Source organism: Biomphalaria glabrata, chromosome 2, assembly GCF_947242115.1.
Source record: "Biomphalaria glabrata chromosome 2, xgBioGlab47.1, whole genome shotgun sequence".
Classification (NCBI taxonomy): Eukaryota; Metazoa; Mollusca; class Gastropoda; family Planorbidae; genus Biomphalaria; species Biomphalaria glabrata.
Window position 1 is genome coordinate 14,223,993 of NC_074712.1, and position 27,782 is coordinate 14,251,774.

General features: G+C 39.0%; 1 protein-coding gene across 1 annotated transcript; it reads right to left on the reverse strand.

Moving 5' to 3' along the window:
* Positions 1–1,739: 1,739 nt before the first annotated feature.
* Positions 1,740–25,966, reverse strand: LOC106078585 (uncharacterized). The gene is made up of 15 exons (XM_056018620.1): positions 25,597–25,966; positions 24,444–24,535; positions 24,212–24,274; positions 21,023–21,198; positions 16,500–16,562; positions 16,254–16,340; positions 15,627–15,746; positions 14,697–14,822; positions 11,852–11,992; positions 10,652–10,739; positions 10,283–10,392; positions 8,989–9,211; positions 5,945–6,087; positions 4,429–4,531; positions 1,740–3,812 (listed from the first exon to the last, which is right to left on the reverse strand). The coding sequence occupies exons 2-15, from the start codon at positions 24,508–24,510 to the stop codon at positions 3,280–3,282; spliced, it is 2,043 nt and encodes a 680-aa protein (XP_055874595.1). The 5' UTR covers positions 24,511–24,535; positions 25,597–25,966; the 3' UTR covers positions 1,740–3,279.
* Positions 25,967–27,782: the final 1,816 nt, after the last annotated feature.

Consider the following 27,782-nt stretch of genomic DNA (forward strand, 5'->3'; position numbering starts at 1 on the left):
TGGCCAGACCCATGTAAATGTATAATACTATCCTTTAGATGGGGTAGTGAATCATAAGGTAGGAATTAATAAATAAGAAAAAAAATTACTTGTTATATTTGGTTCACATTCTTATAAGCTCTCTCAATAGACAATTTTCATTCATAGTCATACATTTCCTTGCGGTTTATATATTCAAAACTCAGACCTCTTCAGATCTTTTTTTTTTATAAAGACCAGATAGAACAACACAAGCCAAGCTTAGGACATTTTTAGAAAGCTTAGGACATTTTCAGAAAGCTTAGAACATTTTTAGAAAGCTTAGAACATTTTCAGAAAGCCTAGGACATTTTCAGAAAGCTCAGAACATTTTCAGAAAGCTTAGAACATTTTTAGAAGGTTAGGACATTTTCAGAAAGCATAGAACATTTTCAGAAACCTCCATATTAACTCTGTCTCGTACAGATTCTGTACACTTCTAAATGAACATTTACTATTTTCTGATGAAGTTGAAATTTGCATAATTATTTCATTTTTCCTAACAAAACACGAATCAATAACAGTAAAATAGTTACTGTTAATTTATTAATTTTGATATATAAATAAGAATAAATTTTACAGTATTGAGGTATATTGTTGTAAATGAGCCGTTCTTTCCTTTTTATACGCTTTGTGTTTTTTTTTAAAGGATTTTAAAAGAATATCTTATTTTAAAATTGAGTTTATCGCAATGTTATTAAAGATAAATGGCTTGGCTTAAAACTAAACCAGTCTCACACTGTGCAGTCTGTTGACGAGTTAAGGCTATTGCTTACTGTTCCGAACGTCTTGTATACATTTCCTAAACTAAATTTAAGACCGATGCTCATTTTTCTTTGAGTCGAAGAGAAATTTTTTTTTGTCCAAGAATGACGATAACAAAGAAATAATAGATTTAATATTTTATCTTATAAATTAAAGACGTTCATTCAAAAAGATGATAATTACTTCTACTGTATCCATACGTTACTCTTATACTCAGGCATTTTCATTAGAAACTTTAATTCTGCTAAGTCATCGGTTTGCCTGATTCCATGTTGTAATGGCAGTTAGAAAGAAAGAGTACTCTAATGAATATGACCTAGCATATAGAATAAGAAATATGTTTTTATATTTGTGTCTTTCTGAGTATCTTATTACGTTTATTATATTTATAACTTTGATATCTTATTGTTGCTTGACTTTATTTTAGTCTTCTGTCCTAAAGTGTATCTGTGTTTATTTGTTCATGTCATTATAGTAATATGAATATCATATGTGAATAATTGTTATAAATCTCACGTCCAGATTTTTGCATCTGTTCTAGTTTCTTTGTTTTCTTGAGTTGAGGGGTTACAAAACAGGAAAGGAACACTTTCTGGGCGTTATCCATAGCAATATGACGGATTTGTTTAAGCTTGTAAAAGCAAACTGTCTTTGTCGAACTTCTGGACAATGTAATGTTACAGACTTTCAGAATAGCTTCATCGTGTTAAAAAAACGTTACTGTGTTACAGACCTTCACTGTGTAACTGATGGATAAATCTTGTCCATTCTTGTATCAGTAAGCGCGATGACCAATACTGAACACTTTAGTAGTACTATGCTGAGTAGGTAAGCATTGGTTCATACTGCAGATACAATATCATTACAAACACACAAATAACAGCTTCTGTAATGATGAACATTTACCAGCAGAAAATTGTCAAAAGCTTACAAAGAGCACATAACGAAGAGGAGGATTGATATTTTAATACGTACCACATTCAGCATCTCTAATTGTTCTATCTAAATTGTCTAATTTCAAATGATTTAACATTTTTATACTTTCTATTGAAGAGCTAGTCGTTAGGCTCGTTACACTAACTAGCATTACATTGAAGAGCTAATTTTAGTATCGATTACTTTTACATTGAAGAGCTAATCTTAACCTATATTAGCTTTACACTGAATAACAAATCTTTATATTGAAGAAAAATTAAAATTTTAAATTAAAGAACTAATCTTAACACATATTAGCTTTACATCGAAGAACTAATCTTCACATTGATTTACTTAAGATTGATCTACTCCAAGCTTCCTCTATTTACCAGTGTTCAGTAAATCAGCACAGTTCACACATATATTATGTCTACAAATACTGATCTTGAAGTGGGACATTTGGACGAGAAACTAAACAAGGTCAAGGACACAAAACTGAGCTTCACCGTTGCCAACTGTTTTAAAAAGAATTGAGCGAAATTGTCAACAATATTTCCATGCGTATCAGTTGGTCTTGATTTGTTTTTGAAAAAAGCTTTAAGTCTTAAGACTGAAGGTACTTTCTTTATAGTGAATTTTATTTGGTGGTGGTGGTGGGGGATACAAAAGGAAAAGCTTAGAAACTGTGCAGTGCTTATAAGTGCATACAAATTATTATTTACCTTCAAAAAAAAAGCCTAGCTTATCAACACTCCCTTTATTTTGTACACCGGATGCACCAAAAAGCTAGCTCTTTATAGTTTTTTTCCCGCCTTGTATGAAAATCTCCAATAAAGATATGTTTTCAGTAATGATGTATCGCCCCCTATTGGCTGGTACACCAGTATGATAGCAAACATGGATACGATTATTTTAGTATACTTCGGCATCATAATGTTACATCCGTTGTATAGATATTTATGCATGCAATTAGAGCAAACCATTCAAGAGTCACACATATTGTTAATTTATTACAATTATACGAACATCTCAATTAGGGAAAAACTAGTGGCCAGGTATTAAGAACTTATATGGAGGTCAAAGCGATCATTTATCTAAGCCTGATACCGAATTGTTAAATGCCAAATTTACGTTTCTAATTGATTACATTAAGGTCAGAGTAAATAACAATACAATTATGGAGGCCAATAATTGTAATGATAGGATATATGATTATGAACTTAAGTTTTCGTTCCATCTGAATTCAAAGGTCTGGGCTTAAACTTAGTTAAATGTTAAAATGGATTAAAAAGTAATTTTCTGGGTTTAAACTTCTGCTACGATGGGAGTTCCAGATTCCTGAGGTTGTCTTGGTTAAAACTTATGTTCAAAAATGATTCGCCCAGTTTTTTCCTCTATAATTATTTCTCTCTATGGTCGCATCAAAGGTGTCCTTAATACGTTTTACGCTTCCAAGGATGAGCTTGTTAACAGAGGTCACAACATTCTTACAGGGGGTTCCACTTAGTAAAAACTAGCTTTAAAACGAAAACGTTCATATTTGATTTGAAAATGGTGGAGGGATTCATGTTTATTTTTTAATTAGACATAGCTGTCTGGGAATCTCTCGGGTAGATTATCATCGTCCTGAGCTGTGACAACAGTCCAATAGAGATTGTCCCGAGGGTCAAGGCTCAGATCCTGCACGTCCACTGACCTATCCATCTCTCCGCTGCTGCTGGTGCCTGTGTAGGAACCGAAGTAAACCTCCAGCTCCTGATAGTCTCTCGTGGCGTCAAAGACGTCAATGCTGACGGCATTCGAAACGAGAGGCGATTTGAATTTGCTGACGATCGCACCCTCGGGGTCATCCAAGCCGCTCCTGAAAAAGGACCTCATCTTGTGAACGGTGGCGTACGGGTTCTCGTCGTCCAGGGTGTCAGTGGGTACGGGAAGGGGTCTGCATGTGTATCCCCCAGCAAGCGTACGGCCCTCAGGGTCAAAGTTCGTTCTAGGGCGGTGAGAACTCCGAGGCAGCTCGTAACCAAGGTTGTCCACATATTGAGCAGGTGGTGGTGCTAGATCATTATGACCTTTGTCGTAAGAATTATGAGCATGAGTAGATATCCTCTGCCCTGATTGGAAAAATATATTCAACCGTTATTTCATATAGCATATTGCAATTTATGACACACAAAAAAATACCATTTTATAATTAGACAAATTAACAAATAAAAACGGACGTACTCTAGCTGTAATAAATCTATTAGACTGACTATATATTGATTACAATTTAAAAACTTCATCTGGTTTAGAGTGAAGTATTTAAAAACATATCTCATTCATCTATTTCTGTATAGACTCAAGGAATACATTTAATATCAAGTCCTGGATTACAAACATTTAGACCAAATGAGTTTTAAAACTTTGAATGTCCCACAAAACAGATTTACTGATCGGAAAAATATTTTTTTTATAGATTTCCGCTTTCACATCATGGAATCGTTGTTCGTAATTGCATCTCTATTGTTATTGTTACAGTAGAGGTGGTCAATTGTAGTCAAACTGAATTTCCATTTGATAGGACCAATGAAAATTATCTCCTTATATTATCAGGTTCAAATTTCACGTGGAGTCAAGTATCTTAAGAAATCAATTTAAAAGAGTTTAGAAATGCTAACATAAAAAGGCCTGTGGTAGCCAGTGGGTAACAGCTAGTAGTATAAACCAAAGTGAATGAAAGTGACCTACATTGTGATGTGTTGTCAATGTCCACCTCTGCGTACTCAGTTTCCAGCTGTTCAACATTTGGCAAGAAATCACTCGTCTGGTTGAAATTGACATCAATGGAGTCCTGAAATACATTGTGCCTGGTTACATTTCTATTCACCAGTTAGACTGTCATTCTTCAACACCACATTCGTCATCTTTCACTACTACATCAAGAATATCGACACAGGTTTGTACATGGGACGTCAGGACAAAACCAAACAAGATTTTAAAAAGCAAGAAAATTATAAAAAATACTTTTTAAAAATCAAAGCTTATATTAAGCGTACTTGTATCAATTAATTTTGGAGAAGTCGTGTAATTAAGTTTGCAATAGTTCTAGACCAACAATAAAAAAAACATTTATAAAAACAAAACAAAAAATGGGGAGCTCATACGAACTGAACCCTAGCTCATAGCTCAAGCCTTCTCTAGCCAACACGGTAACCACTCTGCTATTGGAGAGCTTCTGAACATCGAAGATTGTTTAGTTATCTATTGTTTCTATAGACTCGTTCAATTTTTCCCGTCGTTTTCATTAAGAATCATACGACGACCAATAAAGGGGACTAATTCAGCTTATACCGCCACTTCAATTAATTACAATTTCATTCCCAATAGTTAGCTAATTAGTTATTTTTATTAAATTGATTCTTTTGTGGTCAGGTAAAAGAAATAATTGTGTTAAATTTCAACTTGATCCGAGATTGGGTGTGGTAGAAATAACGTGTACAAACTTTTTACCAGCCTGACAGTGTGAGTTGATATAAGCTTTGTAAAAACAACTTCCTACAGGGGACATAGCCGGGAAAAAAGGAAAAGAAAAATGCTAAGAAATGACGGGAAGACCAGTGCTGGATTTACCTAAAGGCAACATAAGCTTTGGATTAGGGCCCCCACTTGGTAGCCCCCTCCTAAATCTTTCCATGGACAGTTGTTATCATTTTGAAACAATTGCATTTTGTTGACAACAAGGGGCCCCCATAAAAAATTGCCTTTTGTTGATAACAAAGGGGCCCCCATAAAAAAATGCATTTTGTTGATAACAAGGGGCCCCCATCAAAAAAAATTGTTAGGGCCTTATTAAGTCTAAATCCAGCCCAGGGAGAGACACATATCAAGGAAACAACAAACATACGATTGAAACTGCTACAAACAACAAACATACGTTTGAAAGTGCTACAAACAACAGAGAATGTGGATGTGAACTGTCTCTTGTGGTTTCCCATTAGCCACATTTATTGCGGCACAACAGTCATGCTAAGATTTGAAGCAGCATTCTAAATACATTTTTTAAAACAAAGTTTTTATCAACTCACTCTGTCTGTCTGTCTGGTTAAAACGTTTGTACACGTTATTTCTCCCACACCTTTGGTATCTCGAACAAGGAAAAGAAATTGTACTTGACTGGGATGGTAGTATAAGCTGAATTGTTTAATTTTTTTAAAAATATTTTCTTTAAAAAAAAATACTTTGCAATGTTGTGGTCAGAACGTACACCTCTGAGGTTTGTTTCGGTTGTTGGAATCTCCATACTTTTGAGTGGCTCTGTTTGGTCCAGCTGCAAGTCATTATCTCTCTTGGCTGTCACGTGGTCGTTCAAGTGTCCTCCGTTAAAGGGGTTTGCTCGGATCACAGAGTCTAAATGTCAAACAGATTAAAAACAAGAAAAACATACCTAATACTTTTTAAAAAAGCTTCTATTAAGTGTTATTGTATCAATTAGTTTGGATCCAGTCATGTCATTAAATTTGTAATAGATCTAGTTAGTATAGTTCCATGGACTAACAATAATAAATTTGTGCGATTAGAAATATTTGTATCAACTGCTTTTGTTTAGCGCTATTCGTGCTTCTAGCTTTTTCTGATTTGGGGGGGGGGGGGGAGTATCTGTGTCAATGTTAACTCAGATTTGAGATCTGTTTCAGAAAAGAAAAGAAATATAATAGACTAGTCGACCGGCGGCGTAGCATACACCGCAATTTTTAAATGTCCTTATTGTCCGCTTCCCTACCCAAACGTGGCCCCGCGAAATCCGTTTCGAATAGGGCCCCACAATGCTTAAGTCCTGCTATTTAGTGTTTGTAAAATGTTTTACATGTTTCGAATGTTCCTTCAGAGTTGAAGATAGTTTACTTTTTAGTCCAAACCTCCCGTAAGACGAAGGGGGATGGGAGCGGGCAGGGTTTGACAGTCCAGCGCGCAGCCATCGGTAGCGACGTGTGAATACCCACGTGTTCTCCCCCCCCCCCCTTCTTGTTTTTTTCGTGGACTATCAGCAGAAATAAGAGAGTGATCTTTCCTTTACTTCTTGTTTAAACTGTTGAGGGAAGAAGAGAATTATATATATAGAAGATTCTAGAACCAACATTTTAGGCACATGCCGATCTAGGTATAGTAAAAGACGGAATCTTTTATTTTTAAAAAATAAAATGCTGCACATATTAGAATGACTGGTTGTCTCGCTAATGACACACAAGTCCTGGGTTCGATCCCTATACTAAACAATTTTGTCAAGGACAAAATAAAATATAGATTTTTAATGTTTTCTTGGAGATTCATCGAGTGTCGATTTAAATTATTCTGAGAGCGGATTCAAGCGGTGGATGATTTTGAAACCAATACGATGCAATGCCCACACACTCACATCGTATGACCTCAAAACCATCCATTTGAAGTTATATGTTAGTTTGTTTTTTCTAGCGGTGGTTGATTTTGAAACCAATTCGATGCAATGCCCACACATTCACCTCGTATGACCTCAAAACCATCCATTCGAAGTTGTTTTTTTATTACAAGATTATAAAAGAGAGTTTGTGTTTTCTGTCAAGAACTTGATACCAGTTCTTGATGGCTAGAGTCGTTCTCACTACTTCGACTAATATAATGTATAAAGCTAATATCAGAGATGACGATATACAACACAATAGTCAATAATTATATCAATGGACCTCATTCACCAATGGTAAACAGACAACATTTAGCCACGAGGTTCTCTCTCTCTTCTATACAAATTACGTAATACACACAGGCTGTCACGTGACAGTTTTTTTTCATTGTTTTATCAATATTATCACGTGGCTAAATGTTGTTTGTTTACGATTGGTGAATGAAGTCCATTATTATCTCTGACTCTGGGCACAACTTTGTATTTGAAATTGATAGACTGATCTAGACCTAGGCGTTAACCACCAACATTGAACATAATTTTTAAAAAAGTAAGATGTTTATTAATATATCAAGTTGGCCTACGTTTCATACGACAGTAGGGACTATAATATGTAAAAAAAATACTAATAATAATATTGTTGTAACCCTGCTTTGCACCAGTGCTTGTGGTGCATACAATCGCACTATTGAACCAGAACAGAAAGACGCTGGAATTGAAAAGAGAAGAGGGTATCAACCTATGAGGAGAGTCTGAATGTTTGGAATCTAAGGAGCCGTCTTTGGTGCTGCCTGAAGGCTGTAGTAGGGACATCGAGCGAAGCGGGGAAGGCTGTCGTTGGTCCGTATTCAGGTTGCTGGTAAAAGGACTGGTAGAATTAGTGACAAGACTCTTGGAAAGCAAAGGCTGTAATGTGTTTGTCCTGGTAAATAAACACCCTTATTTATTTACTGTAGAACTTCGTTGAGTTGCCTGCCTTAGATTTACAACAATATTATAAAGTGTTCTCTTTAACCCATGTGATTCCACAACTAGAATATAGTAATTCCTGAGACATTAATACTTGGCTACGATGGACTTTGTCTGTCTCTCTCCTGCACGGATCCTGGAGCCCAACGTCACAGTCTGCGCTGTAGCCTACTAGTGAGTATCATCATATCACTTATCTGGACCGGTTTGGAAAATAAGGGTGGGGTAGGAGGGAACAATGAAAGAAACATCTGTGTGAATATTACCGTAATTAGTTTTTTTTAAAGCATTTACAACAAAAAAAAGGAGGTACGACTTGAAAAAAGGAGAGTTGCTAAATTACTTTGAACTAGGTATTAACAGTTAACTTCTTGAGGGGCGTGGATTCCAATCTAATTCTTGGGCATAATGTTGCAAGGTATTAACCATTAAGATTATTTCTTTAATTCTTCACTTTGTCACCTCTTTAGCTATTAGGGACTTTTAACGACACCACCAAAATGTCCTCGAGAGCTTCGTAACATAGACTCTGCCTTTATAGAGACTCGAGAGTTTCGTAACATAGACTCTGCCTTTATAGAGACTCGAGTTAATGACAGAGGATCATAGCGAATCCAACGGCATCAATCTCGAGCTGTGAGATATGGTGAAAAATTAACTGCAGGCTAAAAAAAAAAACATCTTTAGCAGAAGGAAAGTGCCTAATGAGAAAGCTACGGCAATACATACAGCCAATAGCTACGATAAGAAGCCCAGTTTGCAGCTGAACATATGGAATACTCATAAGCCATTACCAGCCAAAAGCGAACTGACAAAAAAAAAAAGAAGAGCCAAGCCCTCTGCCACCCCTGGAACACTCTTTATGAATATCGGTGTACTACCTTTAATAAAAGTTGACATCTTACCTTGGCTGATCTCCTGCATGACCACTGAGTGGACCTGAGACTTGTACTTCATCCTCCAGACAAGGCAGCCAGTGGTCAGGGCGATGACAGCGATGAAGAGAATAATCGCAATGACGATGACAATAACCAAGAGATAGCCGGCGCGGTGTGCCATCAGCCCATCCCGAACTGTAACTAGCAGTGTGACCTTGGATGACCTCTTCAGTGGCGACACCTCACGTGCCTGGGGAAACATTCAGAAGGTCACGTTGAACTTGTGTATCGGTTACATTTTACAACATAGTTAGTTGTATCATACGGAGGTCATTCAATCGAGTCAGAAAGTTATTCAAAATTAATTATGCAAAATTTGATAAATCGAGTTTAAGCTGAATAAAAAGGTTTTAGTACGATCTCATTAATATGTGGCTAGACATGTGGAGCATTACACACATAAAGTTTATTCCAACAATTTTTTAATGGTATATAGACTGGTGGAGGTGCGGTGGCTGAGCGGTAAAGCGCCTTTCATTATAGGAAGCTATTACAGACTAAAACCGAGGTCCTGGTTCGAATAGGCCTACTGGTGAAGACTGGGATCTTTATTGCAGGATCCTTGAGCGCCTCTGTAGCCACCCAGCCGCAATGGGTACCTACATTAGTAAGTGAAAGTAAAGGAGGTCGGTCGTTGTGCTGGCCACATAACACCCTCGCTAACCGGGGCCACAGAAACAGATTACCGTTACATCATCTACCCTAGAGTCACGATAACCTTTTCATTATAAATAATGTCCAAGACGCTCAATGAAAAGATCACAGCTGCCAACAAAAAGATAAACATTTTTTTTCTGCAACAAGAGAGAGAGAGAGAGAGAGAGAGAGAGATTAGAAATGTGATTTTACAGAGCTAAATATTGGCTTATTGTGTCAAATACCTTTTGAATTACAAAGTAAATCCACACTTCTTACATTTTGTATACACCACGGTCTGAAAGGGGGAGCTATTGACTGGTATCATCCCCTGTTGGGTAGCTTTACTATTATGCTACTGATTAGCTTCTAAGACCAAATGCACATCTCGATCTAGGCATTTGGCAATTCTATTATACCTCTGAGATTTCTCGACTTAAACTGATGGGAAGCGGCTGTCCACAGAATTATCGCTTAAGCAGACCTTTGAAGAAATCTCTTTCATATGATTGAACTGCATATTTAATTATTGGCTTAAGACTATAAATAGAAAGACCCAAAAAGTCAACTTACATTTGATTGGACGGAGTTCAAACTTATGTGTGTGTGTGTGTGTTGTGCTTACCTCAATTAGAAGTAAGATGACCATCAAACCAGTTTGTTCTAGTTCTTGAAGGATTGCTACTTCCCCGGAGGTTGGGTTAATACGGAAAAATTCGATGAAGTTTTCTGGACCTAAATGAGAATCAAGAGTTAGGTATTTGAAAGTTCCATCTTATCTTATCTTATATATTACAGACGTTACTTTAAAAAAAGAAAGATAATTACGTCATACGCATTTCATGTGTCATCTAGTCATGCATGTTGATCAATGACTTAAACTCTGCTAAGTCGTTGGTTTTCCTGGCTGATTCAGGCAACCCATTTCATTCTCTAATGGCACTCTATCTATCTATCTGTCTGTCTGTCTGTCTGTCTGTCTTTGTGTTCTAACCTTGGCTGATACTGTAAGTGATGTTATAGTTCAGTGCATCTCCATCTGTTGCTTTAATTGGACCTGGTGCTACGTCTGTCAGAACTCCCTAAAATGAATTAAATCAGAGTGTCTATCGTTTGACCATCCTTTTACATTCTAAACTTTTTTCCATCCTCAACGAATCTTTTGCGAATCACTCACATAAATCTCTCTCGAATTAATCACGAATCTCTCTAATTTATATATTTTGTTTAGACATAAATCTTGATATTTTTATTGTTGATTATGAAAGTCGGTGGACACAACGAATGTGTTCCTTCTTCTGTAATAAGAAACAGTTACGTTTCTAACTGATAGAGAATAAACATGAACGCACTTTAGAATGACAAAGGCACAGAATCCATAAATTACTTTTCCCCTGAACTGTTGTCAGTTCCCTCCCTGGACCAAACAAAAGGTGAAAAAAAAAATGGTATCAAGCTTGTATTTTTGTTATGATAGAACTTGTGTTTGAATCACGGTGAAGACTGAGAAACATCGTGACGGATCGTCTGCTCCAAAAACTAGAAAACAGAGATACAACATTAACAAAAAAAAAACAACAAATAACTTAGGGAATAGTTTTAAATAATTAAACAACACAGTGGCTATAGACCACAGAAGTTATAACTAAAACCAATATGTTCTATTACTACTGCTGACATTGTGGCAGAAAAAGAAGAAGTGATTTAAAAGATAATTCTTTTACCGGACCTTAGACAACAAAAAGTTATGTAAAAACAATCTGGTGATAAGTTTTTTTTGGGTGTCATATTCTGAATAATAAAAAACAAATACTTAACGCACTCTGAATCTTTTTAGACACCTTTTGTAACAAATGTTTAGTCAATATTTGTGGTCCACAGAGACCTTCTGAACATTGTCAAAGAATGCAAGCTAAGACTGTACGACCATATCACAAGATCCTCAGTGCTTACAAAGACCTTCCTACAGGGGACAGTACAACCAGAGATAAGAAGGAAAGTCAGACAAAAGAAGCTACGGGAAGACAACATTATGGAATGGGCGAGCCTGTCAATCAAATATAATTCTTGCAAATGACAGAGAGGAATGGAGAGAGAAGTTCGAAAGATCATGTGTGGTGACCCAACAGACTATGGGACTGATGAAGGACCTATTTTCAACATGCCACATCATATAATACCAAACACGACTCACTGTGGTATTGCCTGAAACGTCTGCACTGTAGGAGGCTGAACATGGCGGCATACATCCAGGAAAGTGAAAGACCGGTGGCAGGTCATCTTCGTCAAGGACATACAAAGTTACGATTGCCGTGCCGGTCAAACCCCCAATATCCTGTCAGAGTAAAAATATAAAGGAGGGAGTTTTCAAAATGGTAGAATGCAAATATATTAGAATATATTTACTTCAATATAAGTCTGAGTCTGCTCGAGGTCTGTGAACGAACGGAAAGGCCGCTAGTAGTTTTGTGTGGTCTGTCCGTCCGTCTGTCGCGTTTAGATCTATAAGAACTAGAAAATATATTGAAAATACGATATCATGATATTTTAGATCTTTCAAGTTTTTATGCAAAGGCTACTAGTTTCTTTTCTGAAAGCGAAAGTTTAACTTTTAAAATTAACTATGCAAGCAGTTTTTTCATTAAAAAATACAACATTTTTTAGAACTATTCACTATTAAAAGTAAAAAAAAAAACAACAGGGAGCTGATTGTTAAGAAAAATGTATATGAATAATTATATAGCATAAATTATTTTTCTTTCTAAACTTTTGCTATAAAAATATTAAATATTAGAATTACTATAAGGTGGTCGACGTAACAGAGGCGCCCCACCGAAACGCTTCAAAGACCAGCTTAGGCGTCAACTTTCCTTGGCTGACATAGAAGAGAGCACCTGGTTGCATGCGGCCTCAGAACGAGACAGCTGGAGGTCACTTATGAAGGCCGCGGGATACACATTTGAGACCAAAAGAAAATCTGCTGCCGAGGACAAACGTAGACTGCGAAAAAAAAATCTAAATCGACCGCCTGCGGACAATGGTTGTGCTTGCCCTGGATGAGGCAAAATATGTAGGTCACAGCTGGGACTGCGCAGCCACGGGAAATACTGCATTCCTCACTAATCTTCAGACTCGAAGACTAGCCTTATTATTACTAAATTAAGTGTTTTCTATTATACAAGCTAGCTTAAATTTTAAATAGAATGTTCACATTCGGGGGCCATTTCTGAGTTCTGAGTTTTTTGTTTTCACAAATTTTTTTTGTAAGAACTTTAGTTTGCGACAGACATTTCTACTCAAGACATGACTATAACGTCCTGAGCCTGTATCGATCTTTCTCGTTTCTAATCAACATTGTAACAGAGTACACTTGTACCATCTCTTTGACAGTTTGGTAGAGATACGTTTCGACCAAGCTCAAAGTGTCGCTGTTAGAGATATGTTGTTTTCATTATACGATTCAACGAAGCCACTGTGTTCAATTCATGGTGAAGTTGTGAAAAAAAAGGAATAATTGTTTTAATAAGTGAAAAAGGTAGAGCCTAGTCTACTGAATGAAACCTGCCTCTCCTCTCTACTGCCACCACAACCCAGACGGTGCCCACTCCAAATGTGGGTGATCTTTAGGTCACGCAATGTATTAAGACGCATCATTTAGAGAAGGAGGGGGCGGAACGAAACATGCCTATAGTCAGAAGAAGCAAAAAGGGAGACAAACAAAAAAAAAAAGGTAATAAGGAGGTAAGAAGAAAAGTTAACTTGATCCCCTTTAAACTCATTCAAAACAATCCAAAGAGTTAAATCTGTAAACAATGCGTGCATTTATTTCATCAAACAGAAGTATCATTTGATGGCTTTTGGGAAGACAGAAGTATCATTTGATGGCTTTTAGGAAGACAGAAGTATCATTTGATGGCATTTAGGAAGACAGAAGTATCATTTGATGGCATTTGGGAAGACAGAAGTATCATTTGATGGCATTTGGGAAGACAGAAGTATCATTTGATGGCATTTGGGAAGACAGAAGTATCATTTGATGGCTTTTAGGAAGACAGAAGTATCACTTGAGGGCTTTTAGGAAGACAGTAGCATCACTTGAGGGCTTTTAGGAAGACATAAGTATCATTTGATGGCTTTTGGGAAGACAGAAGTATCATTTGATGGCTTTTAGGAAGACAGAAGTATCATTTGATGGCATTTAGGAAGACAGAAGTATCATTTGATGGCATTTGGGAAGACAGAAGTATCATTTGATGGCTTTTAGGAAGACAGAAGTATCACTTGAGGGCTTTTAGGAAGACAGTAGTATCACTTGAGGGCTTTTAGGAAGACATAAGTATCATTTGATGGCTTTTGGGAAGACAGAAGTATCATTTGATGGCTTTTAGGAAGACAGAAGTATCACTTGAGGGCTTTTGGGAAGACAGAAGTATCATTTGATGGCTTTTAGGAAGACAGAAGTATCATTTGATGGCATTTGGGAAGACAGAAGTATCATTTGATGGCTTTTAGGAAGACAGAAGTATCATTTGATGGCTTTTAGGAAGACAGAAGTATCATTTGATGGCTTTTAGGAAGACAGAAGTATCATTTGATGGCTTTTAGGAAGACAGAAGTATCATTTGATGGCTTTTAGGAAGACTGGGTAATATGGGAAGATCAGGACAGAGAAAATTGAAAATTCGCCACCTGAAGGCGAAAATGCTCGCCCCACGAAGTAAAAGAACTAGGCGATGGGGGGGGGGTAGCTAGACTTTCCCAACTGTCAGAATGCAGAATGCAGGTTTTTCAGCAGACACACGGGCACAGTCATTAAGAAAAGGGTCTGTGCACGTGTATAGTCAAGTGCTGAATTTGTTCGTTACCATAGGCGTGAATCTATTTGTCTTCTTTTCACTGAGATTAAAACATAGGCGTGACTTTATTTGTCTTCTTTTCACTGAGATTAAAACGTATATATTTCAGCATGATAAGCCCAAATTTGTGTTTTCTTAAATAAATAAATATGTACACGTTTTTTAGAACTAATACGAGCTGACCTTGACAGTGACCCCTGTGGTCAAATACTTTTTATTCTCAGGTAGACTCTCGTAGTCCAAAGACCTTTTCAGAGTGAGTACTCCGTCGTAGGCGTTGGATATGTGTATCCAGTTCAGGGCGTTTGTCTATAGGAGGACAGAATCACCACATTTTAAAATATACAGTGAGGACGTATGGAAACACTACATTTTAAAATATACAGTGAGGACGTATGGAAACACTACATTTTAAAATATACAGTGAGGACGTATGGAAACACTACATTTTAAAATATACAGTGAGAGCAGATGGAAACACTACATTTTAAAATATACAGTGAGAGCAGATGGAAACATTACATTCTAAAATATGCAGTAAGAGCACATGGAAACATTACATTCTAAAATATGCAGTAAGAGCACATGGAAACATTACATTCTAAAATATGCAGTGATGAATACAGCACACCAAAGGATCGCGTGCAAAGTTTCAACATGTTAAGACAAATTCATACAAATCCTATTAGAGCATGGAACGGGCTGCTTAGCAATGAGAATATCTATTTAAATTGATCCACTATATTAATCCAACGAAATGCGTAAGCCTTAAAAAAACACACAATTTTTTTTTATAAGTTTGTTAAATGTATGTGTGCATAACATATGACCGGTGTTCGTCCTATTTGAGGATGATTACATCCTAGCCCAAACCTCCTACGGGACGGCGGGGAATGGCGGCTGCCAGGGTTCAGACCTGGGACCATTAAGACTAAAAAGCAACAGTCTAGAGCGAATTCCCCAGTATTCTGTGAGTCAGGCTGGATAGAAGACTTACCCGTGAGTCAGGCTGGATAGAAGACTTACCCGTGAGTCATGCTGGATAGAAGACTTACCCGTGAGTCAGGCTGGATAGAAGACTTACCCGTGAGTCATGCTGGATAGAAGACTTACCCGTGAGTCCGATTGATTGGCTGATAGTGTAAAGTCGTAAATCTCTCGTTCTGAGAAGTTAACGTCATCATCATGTGACCAATCAACCAAGGACAGCAAGTTTCGACCAATCGGAGTTGTCTGTTTCAATGCGATGAGCAGACGACGAGTTTTATCAAAAGTACAGCAGAAAAAAAAGTAATATTTAAAAATGTAAACCTCATTTTTTTTTCTTAATATCAAAATATCATTTAGTATTTTCGTAAATACTAGACTAGAAACGATACAAGGAAAGAAATAAAAAAAAATAGATCACTTATTGACATGCTATAGAGTATAGAGTCTAAATTTATGTCTAGATTCATGTCAAGAATTATAAGGGGGTACAACTCCGGCTAATAAGTCCCTAAGTAACCATAAATGAAACACCCAGAAAGTGTCGCTCTAAGAAAAGCTGGTTCAACAAATTGACGTGGTACAATGGAATATTTCTGGGAGAGCTACTTCTTCTAGCGGCTTCACACTGAGGAGAAGTGATCACATCACACAAAATCAAGGACCTTAGACTTTGAGACTGTGTCTTTGATCTTGTAAGTAGTTCTCTTCTATACGTTTTAGTGATAACAGAATGTAAGAAAAAAGACTTGCCTCATTTACTTCAAGGCTGATTCTGGAAGTATTGAAAGTTGGCGGGAACTCGTTCACTGCAGCGACACCTAGTGGCACTATATACTTCTGCAGGATACATTATATATAATTATTTTTAAAAAGTGTTATAGAAAGTTAGGGTTAGGGGTTAGGCTGGAGGGGGTGAGGATCAATCAAATAAAGTGCAGAAGCAAAATTATGCGGCTCTATAGTTACAGAGTTCAATGTACTATCAATGTATATTACCATACTGCTTAGCTTTCCCGAGTGACAGTACAGTGAGAACAGGAGGACATCCAGGTTGACTTTCTGTGAAAAGGGAAAAAATATTAAAGGCTGAATTCAAACAATGTAGTTACACACATCCAATCAGAAACAATTACACACAGACATATACAAACATATACAAACTGTTTGTTGCAATCTGTAGTGCAATGTCTGACTGAATGATAGTAGTAATCCCAATGAAGCGTCGTCTCTCTCAATGTCTTTGTTTTAAGCTCTGACTCATTGGCTTGTATGTTGAATACAAAATTAGCTTCGATGTAAAGTGGTCATGGAATCTGCCACAATATAATCTATTGCTGTCTCTCACATGTATGTCGTAAAAGACAACTAGAAACAGTTTTTTTTCTAAAGCCGCTATTTTTTGTTGTGTCTGTCTTTATTGTACTGTGATAAAACAACGTTTGAACTTTAATGTACTTTTAAAGAAGTCTCTGTATCTGGGAACATTTGACATTGGATGGATGTGGCATCAAAAAAGAAGTGGATATAGGATATGACATTGGTTGGTTGGCTGAGATGTGGATCCTGGGTATGACATTGGTTGGTTGGCTGAGATGTGGATCCTGGGTATGACATTGGTTGGTTGGCTGAGATGTGGATCCTGGGTATGACATTGGTTGGTTGGCTGAGATGTGGATCCTGGGTATGACATTGGTTGGTTGGCTGAGATGTGGATCCTGGGTATGACATTGGTTGGTTGGCTGAGATGTGACTCCTGGGTATGACATTGGTTGGTTGGCTGAGATGTGACTCCTGGGTATAACATTGGTTGGTTGGCTGAGATGTGGATCCTGGGTATGACATTGGTTGGTTGGCTGAGATGTGGATGCTGGGTATGACATTGGTTGGTTGGCTGAGATGTGGATGCTGGGTATGACATTGGTTGGTTGGCCGAGATGTGACTCCTGGGTATGACATTGGTTGGTTGGCTGAGATGTGGATGCTGGGTATGACATTGGTTGGTTGGCTGAGATGTGACTCCTGGGTATGACATTGGTTGGTTGGCTGAGATGTGACTCCTGGGTATGACATTGGTTGGTTGGCTGAGATGTGGATCCTGGGTATGACATTGGTTGGTTGGCTGAGATGTGACTCCTGGGTATGACATTGGTTGGTTGGCTGAGATGTGACTCCTGGGTATAACATTGGTTGGTTGGCTGAGATGTGACTCCTGGGTATGACATTGGTTGGTTGGCTGAGATGTGGATGCTGGGTATGACATTGGTTGGTTGGCTGAGATGTGACTCCTGGGTATGACATTGGTTGGTTGGCTGAGATGTGACTCCTGGGTATGACATTGGTTGGTTGGCTGAGATGTGACTCCTGGGTATGACATTGGTTGGTTGGCTGAGATGTGACTCCTGGGTATGACATTGGTTGGTTGGCTGAGATGTGACTCCTGGGTATGACATTGGTTGGTTGGCTGAGATGTGACTCCTGGGTATGACATTGGTTGGTTGGCTGAGATGTGACTCCTGGGTATGACATTGGTTGGTTGGCTGAGATGTGACTCCTGGGTATGACATTGGTTGGTTGGCTGAGATGTGACTCCTGGGTATGACATTGGTTGGTTGGCTGAGATGTGGATGCTGGGTATGACATTGGTTGGTTGGCTGAGATGTGACTCCTGGGTATGACATTGGTTGGTTGGCTGAGATGTGACTCCTGGGTATGACATTGGTTGGTTGGCTGAGATGTGACTCCTGGGTATGACATTGGTTGGTTGGCTGAGATGTGGCTCCTGGGTATGACATTGGTTGGTTGGCTGAGATGTGGCTCCTGGGTATGACATTGGTTGGTTGGCTGAGATGTGGCTCCTGGGTATGACATTGGTTGGTTGGCTGAGATGTGACTCCTGGGTATGACATTGGTTGGTTGGCTGAGATGTGGATCCTGGGTATAACATTGGTTGGTTGGCTGAGATGTGGATCCTGGGTATGACATTGGTTGGTTGGCTGAGATGTGGATCCTGGGTATGACATTGGTTGGTTGGCTGAGATGTGACTCCTGGGTATGACATTGGTTGGTTGGCTGAGATGTGACTCCTGGGTATAACATTGGTTGGTTGGCTAAGATGTGGATCCTGGGTATGACATTGGTTGGTTGGCTGAGATGTGGATGCTGGGTATGACATTGGTTGGTTGGCTGAGATGTGGATACTGGGTATGACATTGGTTGGTTGGCTGAGATGTGACTCCTGGGTATGACATTGGTTGGTTGGCTGAGATGTGACTCCTGGGTATGACATTGGTTGGTTGGCTGAGATGTGACTCCTGGGTATGACATTGGTTGGTTGGCTGAGATGTGGATCCTGGGTATGACATTGGTTGGTTGGCTGAGATGTGACTCCTGGGTATGACATTGGTTGGTTGGCTGAGATGTGGATGCTGGGTATGACATTGGTTGGTTGGCTGAGATGTGACTCCTGGGTATGACATTGGTTGGTTGGCTGAGATGTGACTCCTGGGTATGACATTGGTTGGTTGGCTGAGATGTGACTCCTGGGTATGACATTGGTTGGTTGGCTGAGATGTGACTCCTGGGTATGACATTGGTTGGTTGGCTGAGATGTGACTCCTGGGTATGACATTGGTTGGTTGGCTGAGATGTGACTCCTGGGTATGACATTGGTTGGTTGGCTGAGATGTGACTCCTGGGTATGACATTGGTTGGTTGGCTGAGATGTGACTCCTGGGTATGACATTGGTTGGTTGGCTGAGATGTGACTCCTGGGTATGACATTGGTTGGTTGGCTGAGATGTGACTCCTGGGTATGACATTGGTTGGTTGGCTGAGATGTGGCTCCTGGGTATGACATTGGTTGGTTGGCTGAGATGTGGCTCCTGGGTATGACATTGGTTGGTTGGCTGAGATGTGGCTCCTGGGTATGACATTGGTTGGTTGGCTGAGATGTGACTCCTGGGTATGACATTGGTTGGTTGGCTGAGATGTGGATCCTGGGTATGACATTGGTTGGTTGGCTGAGATGTGACTCCTGGGTATGACATTGGTTGGTTGGCTGAGATGTGGATCCTGGGCATGACATTGGTTGGTTGGCTGAGATGTGACTCCTGGGTATGACATTGGTTGGTTGGCTGAGATGTGACTCCTGGGTATAACATTGGTTGGTTGGCTGAGATGTGGATCCTGGGTATGACATTGGTTGGTTGGCTGAGATGTGGATGCTGGGTATGACATTGGTTGGTTGGCTGAGATTTGGATACTGGGTATGACATTGGTTGGTTGGCTGAGATGTGACTCCTGGGTATGACATTGGTTGGTTGGCTGAGATGTGGATCCTGGGTATGACATTGGTTGGTTGGCTGAGATGTGGATGCTGGGTATGACATTGGTTGGTTGGCTGAGATTTGGATACTGGGTATGACATTGGTTGGTTGGCTGAGATGTGACTCCTGGGTATGACATTGGTTGGTTGGCTGAGATGTGACTCCTGGGTATGACATTGGTTGGTTGGCTGAGATGTGGATCCTCGGTATGACATTGGTTGGTTGGCTGAGATGTGACTCCTGGGTATGACATTGGTTGGTTGGCTGAGATGTGACTCCTGGGTATGACATTGGTTGGTTGGCTGAGATGTGACTCCTGGGTATAACATTGGTTGGTTGGCTGAGATGTGGATCCTGGGTATGACATTGGTTGGTTGGCTGAGATGTGGATGCTGGGTATGACATTGGTTGGTTGGCTGAGATGTGACTCCTGGGTATGACATTGGTTGGTTAGCTGAGATGTGACTCCTGTGTATGACATTGGTTGGTTGGCTGAGATGTGGCTCCTGGGTATAACAACTTGAATCTAGGGTCTATCTCCGGAGCATTGTCCATATTTATTGGAGAATTTTGTGGATGGAAAAGATTGGCCCACCAGTGGCGGTCTTTAAAGGTAGCGAGAGAGGCAACTGCCCTTAGCTCCTCACTGAGGGGGGGGGGGTCCGCGAAAGATATATTTTTGTCATCATACGAATATGCAGGGCCTTGATATGATACTCGTCCAGGACTCGTCAACATAGACCAATAGTTACAGTAGACCTCAACACTGACATGCCACGCTAAGTCGCAACGACCTATTGGTTTCCACTGCCCACAGGTTGCGACGTCGCAACAAATGGTCTCGGTTCAACCCACCTTCTCAAGCGGATAACAAGTTAGATTTCTTTACTCATCATGGTTTACTTATGACAGGGAGTGATCGTTTAACTAAACACTTCGTTGAATGAAGCACGAGTGACATTAAACAATCAACGAAATCTGATGACTTAATTTCCTGTTGCACTAACTTTTATATCTGTAAATATGTGTAGTTAATCATAAGAAAACTAAAGCTCAAGGTCAATCAAAGGATCTAGAAAAAGTTTGGGGCCATAAATCTCTCTCTCTCTCTCTCTCTCTCTCTCTCTCTCTCTTCATATATTTGTAAATATGTAAGTGTAGGTAATAGTTGCCCAGTTTTAAAGCAGAACATACCAATGACCTCTTGATTGCTTCCAGGTCAAGGGGTCGGGTCAGCCTGAGAATGAAGGTCAGCTTGTTGTCGCTTGGCGTAAAATTAAAATAGCCTTTGAGTGCACTGTGCTGAGGAGACTCCAGGCTGTATGTCCAGACTGTCCCAAGAGAAGCTTTAACTGTTAGTACTTCTGTGCCTGGGTAGAATACAGAACAATACAATAATGCATTGAGTATGTTTTGTATCAAAACTTAAACATCTTGATTCCTAAACAGTGTGATCCTGTGTCCTAAACAGTGTGATCCTGTGTCCTAAACAGTGTGATCCTGTGTCCTAAACAGTGTGATTTTAATTCTTAAACAGGATGCACTTAATTTCTAAACAGTATGATTTTGATTTCTAAACAATGTGATTTTGATTCATAAACGGTACCATTTGACTTCTGAATAGTTGGATCTTCATTCCTTAACAGTGTTATCTTGAAATCTAAACAGGTAAAAAGTTTTTCCAGATTTTTAAAAGCCATATCAACTCACTCTGTCTGTCCATGTGTACATGTTATTTCTCCTACACCCATACTGGGATCAATCAAGATGAAACTTTGCAGAATTGTTCATTGACATAAAGAAGGCATGAATCAATAAATAAAATTTAAAAATTAGACAATTAATTACTAGTATACCAACAAGGGAAATAAATCCTACAGTGTTTACAGATACAACTAAATAAGTAGGGTTTCGTCCCTTTAGACAACTGAACCCATTATTTCTCCTTCACAGATTCTCAAGTTGAAACTTTAAACAATTATTTAGCAAAAACAGGAATCAATTTAAACAGTTAACCAATTAGTCAATTAATTACTGGTAATTTATTTTTTTTTCGTTTGACATCGAATAAGGTAAATAACTTCAACTTTATCGAGTAATATAGCTGTAAATGAGGAGTTCTTTCTCTTAGATAAGCTTTGTTTTGTTTTGTTTTGTTTTCATTTTTTTATTAGCGGCCCCCGAAAGGGGAAAAGACGCTATTAGTTTTGTGCGAAATGTCTGTCCGTCTGTCCGTCCGTCCCGTTTAGATCTCGTAAACTAGAAAAGATATTGAAAATCCGACATCACAATATTTTAAACCATTCAAAGTTCTGATGCAACGGCTACTTTTTTTTTTTCTGAAAGCGAAAAATCTAATTTTTAAAATCAGTCATGCAAGCAGTTTTTTAAAGAGAAAAAGCTAATTAGTATGCATTATAATTTAGACCTAAATTAAAACGAATAGTAATCTTGTAAATGTCATTTTCGTTAATATTTTTTTTAATTGCGAAATTTTTTTATTTTTTTTTGAGCATTCGAATAAGAGATTGGGCCTTTTCAAAACAATTACATCAATTATAAGACTTCAGTTAGGCCAGGAGAGGCGCGGTAGCTGAGCGGTAAAGCACTTGGCTTCTGAACCGGGGGCCCCGGGTTCGAATCCTGGTGAAGACAGGGATTTTCAACTTCGGAATCCTTAGGCGCCTCTGAGTCCACCCAGCTCCAATGGGTACCTGATATTAGTTGGGGAAAAGTAAAGGCTGTTGTTCGTTGTGCTGGCTACATGACACCCTCGTTAACCGTAGGCCACAAAAACAGATGAACTTTACATCATCTGCCCTATAGACCACAAGGTCTGAAAGGGGAACTAGTTAGGCCAGGTTCACATCTAACTTTGCATTCACTTGCACCTATCCTTTGATCTGCTGTACCGTTGGGGCACTACACAAGATCTGTCAACCTTCTTTCTCCATTCTTATCTCTCATTTGTCTTTGATATAATTTCATTTGGATTTTCTTTCTGAAAATATCGAAGCCTGCCTGGGTGGACCACTTCGGGGGCCGATTTTGAGTTTGTGTTTCCACACAAACTGTCTTTGTAATCTTTTTTTTGTATTTTGCTTGTTGTGATCTAGATTGTGATCTTAATGTCATAAACAGTTTGATCTTGATTTGTGAACGATGATACTTTATTGATAATAACTTTTGGCTGGAGGCTTGGAGAACTTTGGTCGTCACACAGCACTCAACAACGTAAGTGATCAGAGCTCTCCAACTCTTTCATCTGCTGGCATATACTTTCCTCTATGCCAGTGAGGGCAAAATGGCGCATGAATTGATATCTATATCGCTTACCGGGGGAATCTCTGTTACGCTGTCCTCCGTTAAGCTCGTCAAAAAAGATCGTAAGCATGCGGTCGTAAATAAATTTAAAATAAATTTTGGCTTTTTTATAGCGCTACTTTCATGCTTATAGCATGCTCAGAGCGCTTTGGTCCAATCTTATTTGTAGACCAGTGGGGGGCGGGATCTGGGAGAAGGTTTTCCGTGCTGCCTTTAGGCGCTCAGTAAACACAACTCTGCTCGAGTCGGGTGTCGAACCTTGAGACCCCTTCATAGGTAGCCAAGTTCAAGCGTGCTTAGCCTCTACACTACGCTTCCCACGTACCCCATGCGGATTAGTTTCCGACCAACGCAGCTGGTTCTTTGATTTTTGTCCAATGATAATTAATGCTTCTACACTGCCCACACCGTCCTCTAGCAGAAAATGGTTAAAGAAAATAAAAGCAAGGAACATAACAGTGACCAAAGTTCTAAGCTGTTTTATATATGCTTATTCCTTGACCATGTTTCTCAAAATTGTATAAGTGACCCCCCTCTCAAAAGAGCGTTATATGTTGTTATACTCCCAGCGATCTAAGATGGTAGGAACCTCCGAAAACTTCTGCATAGGGCAGACATCCTATTATGACTAGATTACATTAGGTCTTAAAGAAAATACAATCAGAGGACAGAAACAAAGTGTCTTAGTTTAAGACACTAATCTAGTCTCTAGCCAGACTGTATATGTACGTATATGGTATATACATATACTAGTGGCACTTGATTTGATTGATTCCTGCTGTCATTCTGTGTACACATGTTGAGGATTTGATCTATTAGCCAGAGATTTATTAATTTATCTTAATTACAATAATGACAAGCAAAATATAAAAAAATACTTTTAAATACCTATATTTTATTAAATAATTGTTTGTTTTTTTTACTGATTCATGTTTTGTTTGAAATTGTAAAAAGTTTCTACTTGATCCGAGAATGGGGAGTTGGAGAAATAGTATGTTTATAATTTGTACCAGACAGACAGAGTTGGTAAAGCTTTGTAAAAATGAACTGACCACTGACCTGCTGGGTCTGTCTCCTTCACGTGAATCAAATCAGGAAGCTGGACGTCACACTCTTGTTGACCTGGAGATGAAAATCAAAAGTTTGAACGTTTCTTTCCCTTTTTTTTTTTCTAATTCATAAATTCGAGTCCGTAACTCAAGGAAAACAACTTATAAATCGTTCTCTAACATGTAGCTGGAGTATTTCAAAGGGCATTTATATCAACACTTGTAAACCAATCGCTACTAACCTGTAACGACAATCAAAATGGACACGAGAATCGTAAATAGGAGTTGCCTGCACTTGCAAGGAGACATGTTAGACACACTTCCTCACTGACTTCTGCAATAGAACACAAACAGGTACGTGTCATGTAGTTGTGGACATTTCTACTCATGGAACTATAGTTCGCAACAAACCAAGAAGTTGTGTTAGGATTACGAGTGGACTGCAATGTTTCTATGCATAGATTAAATAGAAGACACAATAAAACTTAGATGTAAGGTTTTAATACAAGGACAAAAAAAAAACGTATTTTCACTCCCATAACATAAATGCATATTTAAAACATATTTTAAAATATTTTAACGTTTTAACCTTGTACTGTTAAGTAATATTTCACATTTCTTTGAGTTTCCAGCGAATTAATGCAAATACGTTTTTTTTTGTGTGCTTTTAAAGAACTTCCGCTTTCCCTTTCGATCTTGCCATAGTGTTTGGTCGAGCAAGCTCTAGGACGGAACAATGTTTAGTTGAACTTTGTTGACTCTTCTGCTAGCTGTCCTGTTGGCTGTTGAAGTTTGAAAACCATACAACAGCATCATCAACGAAATACTCTTCTTTATCTTATAGACGTAAGAGAAGACAGTTACGTCCTACGCGTGTCCCTGTGTCAATATAGTCATGCATATTAGCCAGTGACTCATTGGTTTTCTTGGCTGATTCAAGCAACCCATTCCATGTTCTAATGGCAATAGGAGAGAAGGAGTATTTGTACTTGTTTGTTTCATAAGTATCTACTGCAAGCATGGATAACATGTCTACTTTGTACATGACTACAGAAAGATTGACAACTGAGTAAAACTATATTAAAGTTGATAGCCTCCACCAGAGCTGGCAGAGCGCTTCAATGTTGTAAGCTTGAACGACAATGTTGAATATTTTATCCACTCGGCTTGCTACGTGTAAATATTAAACTACGTAAATTCATTTTGTCATTGTGCTGGCCCAGTGGCGTACCGAGTAGAGAGCCATGTGCAGCAATGTGCTGGCCACAACTCTTTCTTGTTAACTATTGGTCAGTCACAATTACCAGAACTTCATAAAATCAATAGAAGAGTTACATAGAAATTGGGCAGTACGACAGAGATGAGAACTGAAGACCAAAAGTATCACAGACTCACCTGAGTCTCGATCTCTTGGCTTCTCACATAATATAGGCCTACACATTCGCTCTCGAACAGAAGAACTAGCGTCCACTCATCATACTGCACATGACACAGAGAGATCGCGCTCATCCGTTACTGCTAAATAAACAGAATTAGATTATCCACGACAAGGGTTTAAATGAAACATTCACATTATTTTAACAACTGGTTCTCAAGAAAATGTAAACAAAGAACGGCCTCAGAAATCTCCGACTATGACTCCGCCATTAGATCTATGTTTACCAAATCCATTTTTCTTGTTTAAATGAAATTCATCTTACAACAATGTGACATCAACGCTAAATGTTAACACATTTAAAACAGACCAAAAAATCGCTGCCATGTACTAGACCAGTCCAGACAAAAAGTTTTGGGCCAGCTATGTGAATCTAATTTGATTTTTTTTTTGAAACAGGGAAATTGAAAGGGGAAGGGGGGAGGAAGACTGTCCAGTCAATGTCAATAGATTGTGTCTTGGGAAGAAAGTGACAAGTTGATTGAACTGGTCATTCCGAGAATGTCATCACCTGTACCGGACACGACTGGGGAGGGGAAGGGGAGAGGAACGAGGCGATTGAGGGAGATGGGAGAGACCCTTTCGTGTGTGTGTGTTTATCTAATTGAACGCACACAGACTGATCCATTAATGGATGGCAGTTTATGAGTGCTGCGTTGGGCGCCATATATAGTGCGTGATAGTTTATGAGTGCTGCGTTGGGCGCCATATATAGTGCGTGATAGTTTATGAGTGCTGCGTTGGGCGCCATATATAGTGCGTGATAGTTTATGAGTGCTGCGTTGGGCGCCATATATAGTGCGTGATAGTTTATGAGTGCTGCGTTGGGCGCCATATATAGTGCGTGATAGTTTATGAGTGCTGCGTTGGGCGCCATATATAGTGCGTGATAGTTTATAAGTGCTGCGTTGGGCGCCATATATAGTGCGTGATAGTTTGTTAAGTGCTGCGTTGGGCGCCATATATAGTGCGTGATAGTTTGTTAAGTGCTGCGTTGGGCGCCATATATAGTGCGTGACAGTTTGTGAGTGCTGCGTTGGGCGCCATATATAGTGCGTGATAGTTTGTTGACCTCCCGACAAAAACAAACAGTGGATGCAGTCGATGACGACAGTAAAACACATTGAACTGAGGAAATAAATACTTTTTGTAGTGCTTAGTGGTTAGCCAGTCCATGTAGTGCTTAGTGGTTAGCCAGTCCATGTAGTGGTCAACTTGCAATGCCATTCCGAACCGAGGGGTAAAAGACTGGGATATTAATTTCGGGATTTTGTTAGGAAGTCCTTGAGTCCACCCAGCTTTGACTTAGATTTTGAAGGTAAAGGCGGTTGGTCATTGTGCTGGCCACTGCCAACCAAAGAAACAGATGATAGTTAGATAGTTCTGAAGCTGGAACATTACAAGCCTTATTCTAATTAGACCTACCCCCCAAAAACACTTTTTCATGTAGCTCTGAGTGTTCGTGAGCCCAGAGCGCTATATATACACTACCAGCATTGATTTCATTTCATCATACAAGGTGCCCTTATGTTCCCTAAAGTTAAACTGACATCTTATGGCAGGAGCGTAGCTAGGGATTTGCCATCAGTTGTGGGCCCTGGGGGCTTGACCTCTTTGGGAGGCCCTTCATTTTCATTAATATTTAATGTAAAAAACACTTATTTGGGAGCTCTCCCTCAAGTGGGGTGCGGGGGGATTTTCAAATTCTCCCCTCCCCCTAGCTACGCCACTGTTTTGTGGCAATACATTTAGTTCTATAATTTGTTTTAAAAATTTAGGGTCCTTCGCAGGAATTCAATTGAAGTCTCATCAAGATAAGCCAGACTGTGTTGCAATCTTCCTATCGATAACATTCAGATATATTGTGCTTTAATCGTCATTATTTAATTAATAATAAAAAAAATAACTCATATTCTTAGTTTTACTCCTTGCTTAAGTGTATGCGCATAGAGTAATTCTTAAAAATATCCGTTTCCAGAAAACCCAAAGTAGCTGTTGCACCTTTATCGAGCACCCTAAAGTCAAAAGTGGAATTGGAGTTGAAATAGTGTTTTGTTTTTTTTTTGTTGTTGTTTGATTTTTTTTAGCTCTAAAATCAACAAGCGGACATACCAAAAGGACAGACAAGACAGCACGAAAACAATAG